Source organism: Thalassophryne amazonica, chromosome 10 (assembly GCF_902500255.1).
Source record: "Thalassophryne amazonica chromosome 10, fThaAma1.1, whole genome shotgun sequence".
Taxonomy (NCBI): Eukaryota; Metazoa; Chordata; class Actinopteri; order Batrachoidiformes; family Batrachoididae; genus Thalassophryne; species Thalassophryne amazonica.
The window spans coordinates 25,775,010-25,792,321 of record NC_047112.1 but is presented as its reverse complement, the minus strand read 5'-3'; the positions used below and the strand labels follow the sequence as shown (position 1 = coordinate 25,792,321).

General features: G+C 39.9%; 2 protein-coding genes across 2 annotated transcripts in view; one reads left to right on the top strand and one right to left on the bottom strand.

The window, feature by feature from the left end:
* The first annotated feature begins 500 nt into the window (after positions 1 to 500).
* On the top strand, positions 501 to 11,640 carry arpc5b (actin related protein 2/3 complex, subunit 5B). The gene is made up of 4 exons (XM_034179596.1): positions 501 to 759; positions 3,486 to 3,558; positions 7,084 to 7,260; positions 9,095 to 11,640. Exons 1-4 carry the CDS (start codon positions 620 to 622, stop codon positions 9,155 to 9,157), a joined length of 453 nt encoding a protein of 150 aa, XP_034035487.1. The 5' UTR covers positions 501 to 619; the 3' UTR covers positions 9,158 to 11,640.
* The window catches only part of hmcn1 (hemicentin 1), a 276,985-nt gene continuing 271,026 nt past the window's right edge, over positions 11,354 to 17,312 (bottom strand). Inside the window, exons 106-107 of the mRNA XM_034179597.1 lie at positions 16,217 to 16,343; positions 11,354 to 12,722 (exon numbers count right to left, since the gene is read on the bottom strand). Coding sequence (XP_034035488.1) covers positions 12,356 to 12,722; positions 16,217 to 16,343 — 494 coding nt within the window. The 3' untranslated portion in view covers positions 11,354 to 12,355. The remainder of the gene's footprint in view (positions 12,723 to 16,216; positions 16,344 to 17,312) is intronic.

Here is a 17,312-nt window from a genome sequence, read left to right as displayed (position 1 = left end):
TAGCTTATTAGCTTGTTCAGTAACTCAAAGATGCGAGAGTGTTTAAGTGTTTAATTTTTCCCACTCAGATCACCTCTATATTGTTTATTGGTTTGTCATGATATAGGCAGAGAAAGTACTGCCAAAATGGTGACACCCAAGCCAGCACTTTTTGGGCTTCAAAATGGCTCTTCCGGGTCTCTATAGAAACCTACGGGTGCCATTGCACAGGCTTTGTCCAGTATTTATATAGTATACGCCATCAAAATTACTAAACGTACTGCATTTAGTCTGACTTAGTTCAGTGACTTATTATAGAATTTAAGTTTGTTTTTAATAAAATTTTTAAAACACACACAAAATTGCCAAGGTTGATATTTATTTTAATTAAGTTTTTTTTTTCTACCAGAAAGAGGCTTTTCATATCCTAGTGAGGCGTTGTCATCGGATTTCTTATGTTTTGGCTCCCCCTGGTGGTCACAGAGGGACAAATAGGCGACCACCTGCAGTGTCACACGTCGACCGCTGCGCGGCGGCGATGCGGAAGTAAAACCCCACTGAGGAAGCTGACAGCCGACTTGCAAAAAAGGCCGGAGTTTAGCTTCAATTCTTGAGCTTTTCTGTCACAACAGTCACCAAAATGTCGAAGAATACAGTGTCTGCCCGCTTTAGAAAAGTGGACGTGGATGAATACGACGAGAACAAGTTTGTGGACGAAGAGGACGGCGGAGAGAACCAGCTGGGTCCTGACGAGGCGGAGGTGGATTCGCTCATCAGACAATATCCTTTAGCAGCTAGCCTGCCTGTTAGCATAAAGAAAAAGAACCAAGACGCGCTTGTACGTGCTGTCAGGGTTATTATTTCGTTTACACACTCCAGCTAGACGCGTCCTTTGCCCTCCTGTGTGAACGGGCTTTTGTTTTTTTTAGGGAGGTTGTTTAGACTTGCCTGGCAGTCACATTCCAGGGATTACTGACACTACAGGCTCTCTCTAAATTTTCCCTGCAAACACAAATCTTATATTTTAGCGAACAGTGTAACATTTGTCATTTTTCGTGCAGTAACATTATCAAGATGTAAATCAGTCTAGGCGAGGGCTTTACAGGATTAACACTGTCGATATGCTTTAGTTTGGTTTTGAAATTACAAATGCATGTGAGGAAGGAAAAATCCTGTATATTGTTGAAAATATCAACTCCATTGCCAGTATCCATCTGAGGCTTTGCTTTCAGCCTTACAGGCCTTATAAGGCATGAAAATGCTGCACTTCCTCATTGAATAAATCTGTTAACTCCCACTTTAGCTCACAAGAAGCTGCAAGTCATTTTATCTCTAACCTGAGATGTTTTCACATTATGTTCATGCTTTTTGGGTTCATAACTATGGTCACAGGCTGCTCATTCATTCTATTCACCAACTTAACATTGGGGAGGCTTTTGGGGGGTTTTTTGATCACAGGAAATGAGAGTTTCTCCTATCTTTCTCTTCATTTAAATCCTTAAATGTTACTACTTCATTTTTTAGCTGTAGAAAGTAAAATGCTCAAACTCATTTTACCTCTGCACGTCGCTCTTGAAATGAATCAAAATCTGCCTGTAGTGTCGACTTTGAGTTAACTATTTAAGAATTTAGGGGGAGGTGATGGTCTAGTGGTTAAGTGTTGAGCTTGAGAATAGAGGATCCTCTGTTCAAATACCACCCTGACCAGAAAATCACTAAGGGCCATTGGGCAAGGTTCATAATCCCCTAGTTGCTCCCAGTGTGTAGTGCGTACCTTGTATGGCAGCGCCCTCACATCGAGGTGAATGTGAGGCATTAGTGTGTAAAGCGCTTTGAGCGTTAGATGGAAAAGCGCTATATAAATGCAGTCCATTTATTTATTTAAGAATTGGGCAGCATAGTCTCGTTTGAGGCTGGGCGATAAAGGGGTTAAATGAAAGAGCATATGTCTCAATAATCTTACTTCCCGGGACAGCCCCATTATCTTTATACACATTAAATTGTGCAAAAATTTACCGACACCACCTCTCCCATTTGCCTCGTCTTCCCTTCTCCACAGGGAACTGAAAAACACTGCACTTTTCGCGACTGCTTCGGTGATTGCAGTGAAAAACAAAATGCTACACCAGCTTTCCATGTGAAGTGATGCTTGCAATGGTAGGCTGTCCTAGGAAGTGGCCAAATCCTGCGATATCACGCAGGGGTTCAAACGAGACTGCGCTGCCCCTTTACAGCCACTTTTATACAAAATCCTTCCATTTTCTGAGCCCTTAGGTAATTGGACAAACTAAGTATTATTGCTAATACAAATTAGGGATGGAAAGACACATATTGCCATAATTGTATGGGGAGGTGATGGTCTAGTGGTTAAGCGGTGGGCTTGAGAGGATCCTTGATTCCAACCCCTGTCAGGCTGGAAAATCACTCAGGGCCCTTGGGCAATGTCCTTAATCCCAAAGTTGCTCCCGGTGTGTAGTGAGTACCTTGCACAGCAGCACCCTGACATTGGTGTGTGAATGTGCGGCATCATTGTAAAGCCATTTGAGCTTCTGATTTACATGGAAAAGTGCTATAAATGCATTCCATGTGTAATGAGTATTGTGATACCATGAACTGTCTACTACTCCATGGAAGAAATAATGATCGCTTTCAGAAGAATCATAAATGATTTATAAAAATATAAAAATCAGACATTGATAATATCAGGGAATACAATTTATACTTAAACAGTATTTTTTCTTTAAACATTCATCACAGATTACTTTAAACATAATCAGTGTATGTATCGAATCGCAATAGGTTTATTGTGAAATGTACTGTATCATGGAGTTAGTGAATTGTTCTTCCGCTCTAATACAAGTCATCACTTTAAGAGCTGGTGTCATTTGTTTTTCAAGTCTGTGAGCCTGTCTTGAACTTAATTTATGTCAGTCATAAAGAAATTCAAACTGTGAGACTATCGCAAATCTCAGTGGGGTAGACTGTTCTCACAAACTGTGTGAAGGTGCATGAAGTGAGGGAAGCCACCAAGATACGTGTGACAACTCCATTCTGCAGTAAAGGAATTACAATGACAGGAAAATCTGGCCATATTTGAGTTTACCATTAAAAATTTGTGCTGATTGTAATTCCATTACTGTAGAATTACCCAACTGCGTACAGTGCAACTTTGGCGTGGTTTCATTACCAGTCACAGCTTCATGGTAGAGCAGAAAACCCCAGTCATCCATGTGCCTTTTGACAGTCTAAGCTGAAACTTCATATCTTTTTAATTAATTAATTTATTTTTTATGAAAGTCCTCTCTGCTATAGGTTCTCATAAAATAAGAACAGAGATGTGAGGTTTTTTTGTTTGTTTTTTGTTTGTTTTTTAGATTGAGTTCTAAAGGGAAGAAATTGAATTTCTTAAAGCTTCCTGGAGTTGAGGAGTGAGTTTGCCAGTGGTTATGTTCATAGTTTGTGTCAGTTTTAATTGTTTGTGGTATCATCCTTAACCTTCCTTGCACAGGAAATTTCATGGAGGCTTTACATGCAGTTCTGAAGAACCCGCCCATCAACACAAAGAACCAGAATGTCAAGGTTGGTTTGCTTCATTTTGTCATATTACTAAAAAAAGTACTAATTGCTTCCATTATTGCTCCTGTTAATTATCTTTCCATTAATAATTTAGTCTAGTGGTTCCTCACAGGAGTTGGGGGGTGTGTGTCATTTCTTAGGACAATTAGAGCAAAAATTATGCAGTCATAATGGTCTCATTTATAAATAACCCACTTTGAGACTTAACAGTATTCCCTGAAAACTCCCTTTTGTCTGATCATTTTTTAATAACATTTACATTTACCCTGATGGACTACCCTGCAGTGGGGAATAAGTTTCATTACACTAGAAGTCTTTCAGAAAGCGCTGTAACTAGGTTTAAGGATATGATTCCTTCTTTATGTTCTCTAATGTCATATACCAACACAGAGCAGAGTAGCTACCTAAACTCTGTAAGGGAGTTAGAGTATCTTGTCAATAGTTTTACATCCTCATTGAAGACAACTTTGGATGCTGTAGCTCCTCTGAAAAAGAGAGCTTTAAATCAGAAGTGTCTGACTCCGTGGTATAACTCACAAACTCGTAGCTTAAAGCAGATAACCCGTAAGTTGGAGAGGAAATGGCGTCTCACTAATTTAGAAGATCTTCACTTAGCCTGGAAAAAGAGTTTGTTGCTCTATAAGAAAGCCCTTCGTGAAGCTAGGACATCTTTCTACTCATCACTAATTGAAGAAAATAAGAACAACCCCAGGTTTCTTTTCAGCACTGTAGCCAGGCTGACAAAGAGTCAGAGCTCTATTGAGCTGAGTATTCCATTAACTTTAACTAGTAATGACTTCATGACTTTCTTTGCTAACAAAATTTTGACTATTAGAGAAAAAATTACTCATAACCATCCCAAAGATGTATCGTTATCTTTGGCTGCTTTCAGTGATGCCGGTATTTGGTTAGACTCTTTCTCTCCGATTGTTCTGTCTGAGTTATTTTCATTAGTTACTTCATCCAAACCATCAACATGCTTATTAGACCCCATTCCTGCCAGGTTGCTCAAGGAAGTCCTACCATTATTTAATGCTTCAATCTTAAATATGATCAATCTATCTTTGTTAGTTGGTTATGTACCACAGGCCTTTAAGGTGACAGTAATTAAACCATTACTTAAAAAGCCATCACTTGACCCAGCTATCTTAGCTAATTATAGGCCAATCTCCAACCTTCCTTTTCTCTCAAAGATTCTTGAGAGGGTAGTTGTAAAACAGCTAACTGATCACCTGCAGAGGAATGGTCTATTTGAAGAGTTTCAGTCAGGTTTTAGAATTCATCATAGTACAGAAACGGCATTAGTGAAGGTTACAAATGATCTTCTTATGGCTTCGGACAGTGGACTTATCTCTGTGCTTGTTCTGTTGGACCTCAGTGCTGCTTTTGATACTGTTGACCATAACATTTTATTACAGAGATTAGAGCATGTCATAGGTATTAAAGGCATTGCGCTGCGGTGGTTTGAATCATATTTGTCTAATAGATTACAGTTTGTTCATGTAAATGGGGAATCTTCTTCACAGACTAAAGTTAATTATGGAGTTCCACAAGGTTCTGTGCTAGGACCAATTTTATTCACTTTATACATGCTTCCCTTGGGCAGTATTATTAGACGGTATTGCTTAAATTTTCATTGTTACGCAGATGATACCCAGCTTTATCTATCCATGAAGCCAGAGGATACACACCAATTAGCTAAACTGCAGGATTGTCTTACAGACATAAAGACATGGATGACCTCTAATTTCCTGCTTTTAAACTCAGATAAAACTGAAGTTATTGTACTTGGCCCCACAAATCTTAGAAGCATGGTGTCTAACCAGATCGTTACTCTGGATGGCATTTCCCTGATCTCTAGTAATACTGTGAGAAATCTTGGAGTTATTTTTGATCAGGATATGTCATTCAAAGCGCATATTAAACAAATATGTAGGACTGCCTTTTTGCATTTACGCAATATCTCTAAAATCAGAAAGGTCTTGTCTCAGAGTGATGCTGAAAAATTAATTCATGCATTTATTTCCTCTAGGCTGGACTATTGTAATTCATTATTATCAGGTTGTCCTAAAAGTTCCCTAAAAAGCCTTCAGTTGGTTCAGAATGCTGCAGTTAGAGTACTGACGGGGACTAGCAGGAGAGAGCATATCTCACCCGTGTTGGCCTCCCTTCATTGGCTTCCTGTTAATGCTAGAATAGAATTTAAAATTCTTCTTCTTACTTATAAGGTTTTGAATAATCAGGTCCCATCTTATCTTAGGGACCTCGTAGTACCATATTACCCCATTAGAGCGCTTCGCTCTCAGACTGCGGGCTTACTTGTAGTTCCTAGGGTTTGTAAGAGTAGAATGGGAGGCAGAGCCTTCAGCTTTCAGGCTCCTCTCCTGTGGAACCAGCTCCCAATTCAGATCAGGGAGACAGATACCCTCTCTACTTTTAAGATTAGGCTTAAAACTTTCCTTTTCGCTAAGGCTTATAGTTAGGGCTGGATCGGGTGACCCTGGACCATCCCTTGGTTATGTTGCTTTAGACGTAGACTGTGGGGGGGTTCCCATGATGCACTGTTTCTTTCTCTTTTTGCTCCGTATGCATCACTCTGCATTTAATCATTAGTGATCGATCTCTTTTTCCTGGTTCTTTCCCTCAGCCCCAACCAGTCTCAGCAGAAGACTGCCCCTCCCTGAGCCTGGTTCTGCTGGAGGTTTCTTCCTGTTAAAAGGGAGTTTTTCCTTCCCACTGTGGCCAAGTGCTTGCTCATAGGGGGTCGTTTTGACCGTTGGGGTTTTTCATAATTATTGTATGGCCTTGCCTTGCAATGTGGAGCGCCTTGGGGCAACTGTTTGTTGTGATTTGGCGCTATATAAGAAAAAAGTTGATTGAGTTGATTGATTGATTTGAGGTCATTGTGTGTTGTCTTTGTCTGAGCACAAAACATAAGGTTAGCTTTCAGTTGCATCAGTTCATGATATTTCAGGCTGTTACTGGTTGTCTTCCACTTTTATCAACATCACATTTGAGCCACAAAAAGCTGATTATTTTTATAACCAGTTAACTGAGAAAATATTCAGTTGATTATCCGATTAGTTGTTTGGTCCAAAAAAAATGTCAGAAAATGCTGAAAAATGTTGATCACTGTTTTCCACGGGCCACAACCCAAAGATAATCAGTTTATTACTGACAGGAGTAAAGAAACTAATTAAATAAACCATAAAGTATTCATGTTTAAAAGCTGAAATCAGAGAATTTGAATATTTAAAAAATAAAAGACTCAAAATGATTATTATCAAAATAGGTGTCAACTAATTTAATAACCGATTAATCGTTGCGACACTGCTGGTAAAATATTCCAAAATCATGTAAGTGCTCTTCCACCACTCAGGCTGTTTTTTTCTCTCATTACTCAATCATTTGTCTCTTATTAAGTAATCATTTAATCCAACTGTGGCTGAAATCCAAAAGCAGCTCAGGTCAAGAAGACGTTTGGATTTTAGTTGCGAGTCTGACGGAGTGTTCTATGTTTTCTTGCAGGATCATGCTGAGGGTCTGGTGCTGAAAGTGCTCAGTGCCTTTAAGAGCAGCGACATTGAGAAAGCAGTGCAGTCCCTTGACAAGAATGGGGTCGACCTGCTGATGAAATACATCTACAAAGGCTTTGAGAGGCCGTCAGAAAACAGCAGTGCTGTTCTGCTGCAGTGGCATGAAAAGGTAGCTCACACGTAATGTTTTAAAAAGACTGTCAGAAATTTAAAACGCTGCACCGCGCACCATGGGCTGTATGAGGATAAACAGTTTCAGTGGTTCCCAAACTTTTTTTTGCAGGGCCCCTGTTTTGTAGATCCACCCGGATTCACACATACGCTTATTTTGCTTCCAAACTCCACTGGAATTCATTTTAAACATTGTATTTTGTGCAAACAACAACTTCTTATTAAGCAAAACAAAATTACTCAAGTGACGAATCACTTTGACAGTGGAATTATTAAAAGTGATATCTTAATTTTTTTCATTTATTTCTCATAAACATGCCCATGTTCTACGAGCAGTGTTCAAGCATGATCAGTCATCATCAATGTTGCCAGATACAGCTGATGTTTTCCAGCCCAAAAACTGTTCAAAACATCGAAAAGGCACAAAAAACTATATAACTATGAAAAGACTAGTTAATACATAAATATTTTTGACTCTCCCATTTGCTTAGTGTATCATGAAAAGCAAGGCACCCAAAGCATACATAAGAATCCTACAGCAACAGCCCATTTGTTTGCAACAAATGGAATTCATCTGCCTTGCCACGCCCCTCCTGCAATACTGCTGATCTCCCCCTAGGGGGCATACCCCTAGCACTTTGGGAACCACTGTTAACCAGACAGGTTTAAAGCTGCAACTATCAGATGTTGTTAGGAAATCTTCATGTTATTGTTTAGATTATAAATGAAAATGTGCTACAACTAACCATTATTTTCCAATTGATTATTGATTATTTTCTGATTTACTCTATTGAACCTTTTGTTATCTTACTAATAAATGTCTACTGTTAACCTCTTAGACTTTTATTTGTTTACTTATACAACATTTCTTTAATGCTGAATTTAACAAATCCCAATGTTAAAAAAAAGATGACAACACCCTGTTGACGAACATGTGCAGACGGTTGGTGTAGCTGGAGGCAGTCACACACAATGTAGCAAAAAATGCAGCATAGAAAGCCAAAGTGCGAAACACATTTTAGTCTTAGTTTGCATCTGAACGCTCTCGAGGATATGATGTACTGTAATGTTTATTTTTTATCAGCATTTGCCTGGGCGTCCTGCATGTAAATATCAAATGCCTACTGCATTTACTCTAATAAATGCCACGGGGTGTGAAATTTTCATGAAGTGGGGGGTGTTTATTGATAATCGTTTGCGTATGCGTGTATGCATCCTGTACACAGTAACCCTTACATTATGTATGTACATGCGTACTGCATGCAAGACAAGCAGTGGAGACTCTAAATGAATGTTTTTCTGCATGCGGTAGCTGCTACACAATTACATAAAATGGCTCAGTGCAAATGTCTTTAGTTGGCAGCATTTAAGATAAAAGTTGTGAGGGAAGGGGAAGCACCATGCCGCTTGTATTTTCCTAGTCCATAGGAAATGCAATCAGGAGTGGTGTAGGAGCAAGGATAAGCTTGCAACCCTGGCCAAAACAGCAAAACGGCTGCCCGTGGGGGGTGGTTGGCGTTGTGTGACAGGGAAGGGTCTGAAATACAAGACACTGCGGCTGCATAAGCAACATGGAAACCAGAACAGACTTGATGAGATTTTGTGGCAATGAGGTAGAACTGTTTCATTTTCATTTTACTCTGCTCTCTCAGGAATTCACAATTTCACTACATGCAATGTGACAAAAACATTGGGGGGAGGGTGCTTTCATTAGAGAGAGAACATTTATTAGAGTAAATACGGTATATTTTCTCTGTTTCTTTGTTGCTGTTCACGCCTGACTGCTGTTTTGCGACTCAAGGGAATTTTTTGCTGTGTTTGTGTGTTCCCAGGCACTGGCGGCTGGCGGAGTGGGCAGCATCGTTCGGGTCCTAACAGCGAGGAGAACTGTGTAAAAGAGGACCGGTTCAGTGCTGTACATGTAAACTCACACACGGCATATGGACTCAAAGAAAAAACAGACGTTTAACCCAATGAGAACCAGTTTAAGGCTCGACTTGATCACATCAAATCTGGATCACATTTGGTTTAAAAAGAAAAAAGCAAAAAAACTCCCTACTAAACCCTCACAGGCTGCAACAGACGGTTCCACCAGGTCTGTGCTGCATCCATTTATCCCCCCCTGCTGCATTTCATTCACGTGCTCTCGTTCCGTACACAGCACCCTCCCTCTAAATTACTCATTCTTCGTTTCTAGCACAGGAAGGTTCAGCTTTGTTTCTCTCAGGAAAAATCTTTCTTTCACCTCGCACGCTCGTATTCTCTGTGCGGAATCGTCTCAGTGAATCCACTTTAGCGGCGGGAGTCTCCTGAAAAGTACAGTCACAGATGGACGGTTGCTATTAACCCTGGGGGAGTGGGTTGACATCTTCCATCCATTCTGCCACTCTGTCTGCCCAAATACAGGATTATTACCCATAATGCAGCTCAGGCTGCTATCCTCATCACCACTTTTTACTAATCCATTTTTGCCATTCTTTTAATCCTGCAGAGGGCACTAATGTTCTCTGCTTGTACTCTTTATGGGAGCTGCAGCTTTAGTAAATTGGGATACTGATTGCAAATGTTTAAAGGAAATAAAAATGACTTAGAATCACACACACACTTTGCAGTAAAAACTAATTTTGACTTTCTGCTGAATCAAAGCAAAGATTTGGTAGGGGTTTTTTTGTTGCAAATTTGGTGTGCTGGATCCACCCCTTTTATATACTGTGGCCTCTGTAAGCAGAAATCTGTAACTGTTAAAAAAAAAAAAATCATGTGCATGATTCCAGTTCTGTCAGGCTTTTCATACATGTCTTTTGTACGTTATTTGTGTTTTTCCACAAAGGGCAAAAAAAAAAAATTCTTGTGTTAAATTCATGGTGTAGGATTTTTCTACCATTCTTCCATTCAGTGTTGTCTTGCAGGAGGGAGATGTCGTGTTACTCCATTTATATGAATGTCAGATTTTTTTTTTTTTTTAATAAAGAGGTAATCCAGATTACTTTTGTCTGCCTTATCAGGTAGATTACTTCTGTTGCCAAACGCTTAATTTTGCTTTCACTGGAAAACTGTCCCTTACATTGTCAATTTAACCACATCTTTATTAAAGAAAAACTAAGTCCTAATTAGCATACAGAGACCTAAATCCTCAGCTCCATTATGTAATTTCACTGGAATTTTGTGGAGATTATTAAAAATGTACATTTTCGGAATGTGCATACAATAGACAATCAGAAGCTGGATGATTGTGTTTTCCAGGGAGGCTTCATGGTGGCCATTTTGAATTCGTAAAAAATGGTGGCTTAAAATTGTGGTATTTCAATATTTTGGCTTCTAGATAGCCTAGGACCTTGAGTCCAGTGGCTAAATACACATTTTCGGGGCCAAAGAATCCAGTGGTGGTAAGTACGAAAACTGTACATGCGGGCAGAGTCATGTTTATGGGTGTACATCTTGGATTTGTATATGGGGAAAATCCACCATTTTAACCTGCCATCTTTAAAAATCCAAGATGGCTGACATCATGGCTTCCAGCAAAATGGAATCATGCATTTTCTCATTGGGTATATTGCAGGTAATTTTCAAAAATGTATCATTTTACTCATGTCCACAAAATTCTTGCTAATACCTGAACATGGTGAACCTGACAAAAAGCAAAGTGCATCACAGTTCAGTAGGTCACTTTGAAACATAAAATTCAGTGTTTTGTCATTACCCATAATGCAATATCTTGCTAGTGTAACAGTGGCACTTGGGTTTTGGTCTGGTGGTTAGAATACCTGCCTCCCATGTTGGTGATTCTGAGTTCAAGTCCAGAAAGGGGCAGAAGGGGTTCACCTTTTCAGTGGTAATGTTTCTGATCTTTCAGCAATGTGACTATCTTAACATCGGCCGAGCTTAGACGACTGTCAGCAACACAAACTGCAACTATTCGTAGGTTCTCCTCATCGCATTTTTGCTTGAATACTTAATGGATGGAATACAACTCTTCCAACATTTTGCATGCATGGATGGTTCCGTAGCAATGCATTGCATTATGGGTAGTGATGAAAGACAGAATTGCTCCCTTCCTGAAAAACGCCACGTGAGTGGATGTTACTTTTTCTAAGAGAGTCGCCATCGTTTCAGTCACATTAACACCACTTGGTCTTTAAACATGAGTTTTCATGAATTGTGTCATCAGTGATGATGCGTCAAGTTTTTCTAATGCAGTAACGGCTGACGACAGGAGAACAGCCCGTTTCATGTCTACCTAGTCAGAGATGCTCTTCTAGCCCAGTGCCAGAAGATGAGGAAACAAACCAAACTGATGTACAAACTGCCTTACTAGAATATTCCTTTGTTTTTAATGTTTATGCTTTTTTTGACAAAAATAAAAGAGTATGAATGCTAACTGTAACTTGTCTTAATTATATTAAACACTTATTTAACATGTTTCATTTTCCTTATGTTTTATTTAAAAAGATACATTAGAGTATAACACATGAGGTCCAAATGTCTATGTACAAGTCATACAAATAAAATACATCTTAGTTATCTGGTTGGAGCATTAATTAATGGTCAGTATAACAATTGACATTATTTTACGTACTTGTCGAGGCCACTTCCTGAGGATGTAAATGTGACAGTCAAGTATTCAAAATAAGCACCACTTCCAAACAGTCTCAACTCCACTTTGGTCCCTGATTAGAAAAGGGCCGAAACACGGGAACAGATGTTTTTCAAGTTTAATAATTTAATGATTGGTGGATGGAATCCTGTAGTTGCTAGTGTGAGCCATTGGTGGGCGCTTCAGGTTTGAGGACTAAAATCATTCATCCTTAAATAAATTGGTAGGGGTGAGGAAAATGTCATATCAAACATTTGAATAACATGCTGGCTGAAGTAAATATTTCATGAATTGGAGGCAGTAATCAGCCAGTTTAGTTCCAGCCTGATATTTGCAGTGTTTACAAGACCATATATTGACTATCTGTGGGGGTTTTGTTTCTCTTTGCAGAAGTCTATATACTGGCCTCGAAGTCTTTTTGTTTCAGTCTCATTACTGATGTGGCTGCTTTCCCAAAGCCACGCCCACTCATTGATGTCTCGCCTTAGTTAAAGTGCTCTTAGTAGGGGTAAGCAGAGACGGCAATGTACACAATGAAGGTCGTCTGGTACTCGATGCCCCCGTTTTTGCTGTAGGATAGGGCTCGAACCTTCATGTGGTACGTGTGGGGCTCCCGTAGCGGCCGTGTGGTGAACAGCACTCCCTTCATGTTCTCATCTCGCAGAGCAAACGGCAAAGTGACATCATCATCGATCACTAGGAACGTAGTTCTCGGGTGCATCACGCCATCCTGAGTGTAGGCCACTAGTCTGATGAGATCCTGGTTGGCTGCAATGCCAAAAGGAAGTGACAGCAGCTTGTACTCCAGGGCATAAGGGCTCAAGGTGCACTCCAGGTCCTTTGGTTGGCAGCTCTTCAGGCAAAACCTACAACATATAAGACAGATGGAAAAGCCATAACATCTTAGTTATTACACCACCCCCTACAAGGCATCAGGGAGGGGGGGTGACATCAGTTTAGGCCCTTCAGCAGCTCAAAGGGCTCTCCATCTGGGAAGACCCAGACCATTGTTGACTCTAGTCTGACCATGTTCTTGGTCAGTTTTTTTTTTTTTTTTTAATCCTCCATTGGCCGAAGACCCAAAGTCGTGTCAGTTATGTTGTGTCCATTTACGCCTGTCTGTTTGTCTGTCTGTCCCAATAATATAAGCATTCCCAAATCAACTCTTCTCATGTTGTTAGGAGGAATTTTGTGAAACTTGCTACAAGTCCTTGTTATAGGTTGGTAATACGCACATTACCATATAATTCGAGTTGGGCCCCTTTTAGCAGAATATGGACCTCGATGAACAAATCTAGACTGTCGGTTTCATGAGTGGGTGCCTACATTCTGAAATCAACTTCACTCACATTTTTAGGAGGAAATTTGTGAAACATGGTACAAGTCTTTCTTATAGGTTGGTAATACGCACATTATCATATCCTTCAACTTCAGGCACATGATGGGAAATTCCTTTTCATTTATGTTTTTCAGTGCAGAGTCTGAATCTACATTTTAAGTTTGAGAAGTAATATATATTATTCTATCCTGTTATTCATTAGCAGGAAATGTTTCTCTTGATTTATGAAAGAACTTCACTAAAATTAGCTCATTTTACTGTACGAGGTAGAAGTGCAAATAGCTGATATGTGTTGACAAAACAAATGTTATCAGAATGTACCAAGTACTTGTAGCAATGCAGCATTTGCAAGCAGGGGATATTGTGCTCTCAGAGCACTCTTATGGGTTTTTTTTTTTTTATAAACCTTCGAACATCGTTTCCTCAGGGGCGTAATCTCTGGAATGTTGTGACTGCCTGCCGTCTTGAATGTGTAGAACTATGTGGGTGTCCAGTACTACTGTCGCTTTAGAAATCTTGGGATGCGCATTAGCTTCACAGCATGGGGCTCAGGTGCTAAACATGCACTTGTGGCCTAGTCCAACGATGTGAACAAGTGACAGAAAAGGTCCCATTACAACACAAACAGGACTTTCATATGTTTGAACAAATGTAGCAGAGATGTATCGCCACAGCTTATTCTAAGTGTTTTTTTTCTGCTTCAGATAGCATAGGCATAAGTTAGCACATATCAATATTTCTGTCTCTTATCCTCTGATGTAGTTTCAGCACAGACAGCAAGATCGCCAGAAATACTGCATACATAAAGGACGCAAGGCTCGCAATCTAGAAATGTTCTAGTTATGCTGTTGATATCACCATTTGTGTGCCTATACAGTTAAGCTAACTAGTCTGGAATATTATTAAATCAAGGCTAGGACAAGTAAGATCTTTTGACTTCAACATCTTTATTTATTTGCTCTGTCACTACCGCAAATCTGGCATGGATCTGCTTGTTGATTTTGCACGTTGTCCTTCCTGACATAACTCTGCACTTTATGGAGAATGGGCATGAGTGGTCTTGAACCAGGAACCTTTTGTTTTGGAATCACCTAAATATTCTCTAGGACTACTGTTAATTAAATGATATTAAGTACCCAGAACAGCCTAGTTTGAGGGACATTTGACTCCTGGACATTTAACTCCTTGACATTTGTTCTGGGTAACCATTGGTCTCGTCATCAGATCTGGTCTATTTTCCTTGATACAGTAGTGTTCAGAATAATAGTAGTGCTATGTGACTAAAAAGATTAATCCAGGTTTTGAGTATATTTCTTATTGTTACATGGGAAACAAGGTACCAGTAGATTCAGTAGATTCTCACAAATCCAACAAGACCAAGCATTCATGATATGCACACTCTTAAGGCTATGAAATTGGGCTAGTAGTTAAAAAAGTAGAAAAGGGGGTGTTCACAATAATAGTAGTGTGGCATTCAGTCGGTGAGTTTGTCAATTTTGTGGAACAAACAGGTGTGAATCAGGTGTCCCCTATTTAAGGATAAAGCCAGCACCTGTTGAACATGCTTTTCTCTTTGAAAGCCTGAGGAAAATGGGACATTCAAGACATTGTTCAGAAGAACAGCGTAGTTTGATTAAAAAGTTGATTGGAGAGGGGAAAACGTATACGCAGGTGCAAAAAATTATAGGCTGTTTATCTACAATGATCTCCAATGCTTTAAAATGGACAAAAAACCAGAGACGTGTGGACGAAAAGGGAAAACAACCATCAAAAGGAATAGAAGAATAACCAGAATGGCAAAGGCTCACCCATTGATTAGCTCCAGGATGATCAAAGACAGTCTGGAGTTACCTGTAAGTGCTGTGACAGTTAGAAGATGCCTGTGTGAAGCTAATTTATTTGCAAGAATCCCCCGCAAAGTCCCTCTGTTAAATAAAAGACGTGCAGAAGAGGTTACAATTTGCCAAAGAACACATCAACTGGCCTAAAGAGAAATGGAGGAATATTTTGTGGACTGATGAGAGTAAAATTGTTCTTTTTGGGTCCAAGGGCCGCAGATAGTTTGTGAGATGACCCCCAAACTCAGACAGTGAAGCATGGTGGTGCAAGCATCATGATATGGGCATGTTTCTCCTACTATGGTGTTGGGCCTATATATCGCATACCAGGTATCATGGATCAGTTTGGATATGTCAAAATACTAGAAGAGGTCATGTTGCCTTATGTTGAAGAGGACATGCCCTTGAAATGGGTGTTTCAACAAGATAATGACCCCAAGCACACTAGTAAACAAGCAAAATCTTGGTTCCAAACCAACAAAATTAATGCCTCGCAGATGTGATGAAATCATGAAAAACTGTGGTTATACAACTAAATACTAGTTTAGTAATTCACAGGATTGCTAAAAAAAAGCAGTTTGAACATAATAGTTTTGAGTTTGTAGCGTCAACAGAAGATGCTAATGTTATTGTGAACACCCCCTTTTCTACTTTTTTTTTACTAACAGCCCAATTTTATAGCCTTAAGAGTGTGCATATCATGAATGCTTGGTTTTGTTGGATTTGTGAGAATCTACTGAATCTACTGGTACCTTGTTTCCCATGTAACAATAAGAAATATACTCAAAACCTGGATTAATCTTTTTAGTCACATAGCACTACTATTATTCTGAACACTAACAACGAAAGGCAGGACATTCCGTGGCCTATTCCATGCTATTTCTGCAACCCTAACCCATACCTCCGCAGACATCAACCACATTAAACCATAAGACGTGACACCAACATGCAACAATGCAAAAGATGATGGCTTATGATGTGTAATCCTGCTTTATGTACTTCCCATGTGGCTGTACCCGTCACCTGACATATGGGAAGGGTGTTTTAAACTCATAAAGTGATAAAACAGAGCTCTTGCATTAACTGGATCTGTATTTTCTTACAACTAAACATCCCACGCAGAATGGCCATTTTATTCTTGCACTTTGTAATGAGTGTTGGAATGACTTGTGTGGCATTTTACCCTGTGGCTGCATCCCTCTGATAATTTGGAGGACAAGGTGTGTCAATACACTGATAACTCCCCCTCATGTTGAAGCACATTCGGTTGACTCCACACTGGATATCTTGTTCGAGACATTCATCCACATCTAAACAAACAAAACACAGATTGTCACACAGGTGAATCAGAAGAAGACCCAGCACGGTCACAGTGTAGACTTTGACAAATAAGACATCCAGGAAAAGCTGAAGTCTGAGCCTTATAATAGTCTCACTGACCGTGGTGATTTGACACCATTGGAAACAGTCAATGTAACACACTCTCAGTACGCCAACCACTGCTTCAGGCAGACCAAATGTCAGTAAATCCACGCACTGAGATCTGCCCACTTCTTCCAAGGCAGAGTTTCCCAACCTCCCTCGACAGGAGTAGATGGTGATCATCCTTGTTGCAAGCAAGACTTTTCTATGAGCCCAACCACATGTACAACCTCAGGTTTGGACATGGGCACTGTTGTGCAGTGGATGACCCCAAACCTTTGTGAAAAAATTGTAGACTTTAACAGATGATGCACCTGATTCTTGTGTGTTGTATACATTACTACCTCCATCAGGGAAGTTGTGTTTTTGCTGTTGGTCTGTCTGTTAGATATTCAATAGAATGTCTCAAAAGACCACGAGACGTGATATAAATGGATGTCAAATAAATTTGGTGAAGCAGTTAATTTTGGAGTGGATTTGGATGAACTGGTGGATCTTGCTTCCTTTCATCCTGATGCCTTTGATGATGTAATCAGGACTGCAATTAGTTCAATGAACAGGATCGACCCCTTCATCCTGACTGGAGGGCAAAAACAAAACAAAGTGGCAAGCATCAAAGACCATCAATCAGGATCAAAGATAAGTACTCGAGATTAAAGGTGGGTGATCACGATCATGGGGATCGGCCCCTTCTAAATATAGGATCAAAGCAAGAAAACCAAAGTCAGCAGAAACGTAACACCTTAGCAAGTGTGAATCAAAGATAACTGATCAGGACCAAAGATCTGGATCAAATATGGGTGATCAGGTTAGCAAGCAGAAACAAAGGTCAGGATCAAAGGTCAATTAGGATCTAA

Excerpts from the sequence above, each read along its gene's own strand:
- arpc5b (XM_034179596.1), top strand. The coding sequence starts at position 620 with ATGTCGAAGAATACAGTGTCTGCCCGCTTTAGAAAAGTGGACGTGGAT. Across the intron at positions 760-3,485 it reads GTGGATTCGCTCATCAGACA|AGGAAATTTCATGGAGGCTT; the intron begins ATATCCTTTAGC and ends CCTTCCTTGCAC. Across the intron at positions 3,559-7,083 it reads CAAAGAACCAGAATGTCAAG|GATCATGCTGAGGGTCTGGT; the intron begins GTTGGTTTGCTT and ends GTTTTCTTGCAG.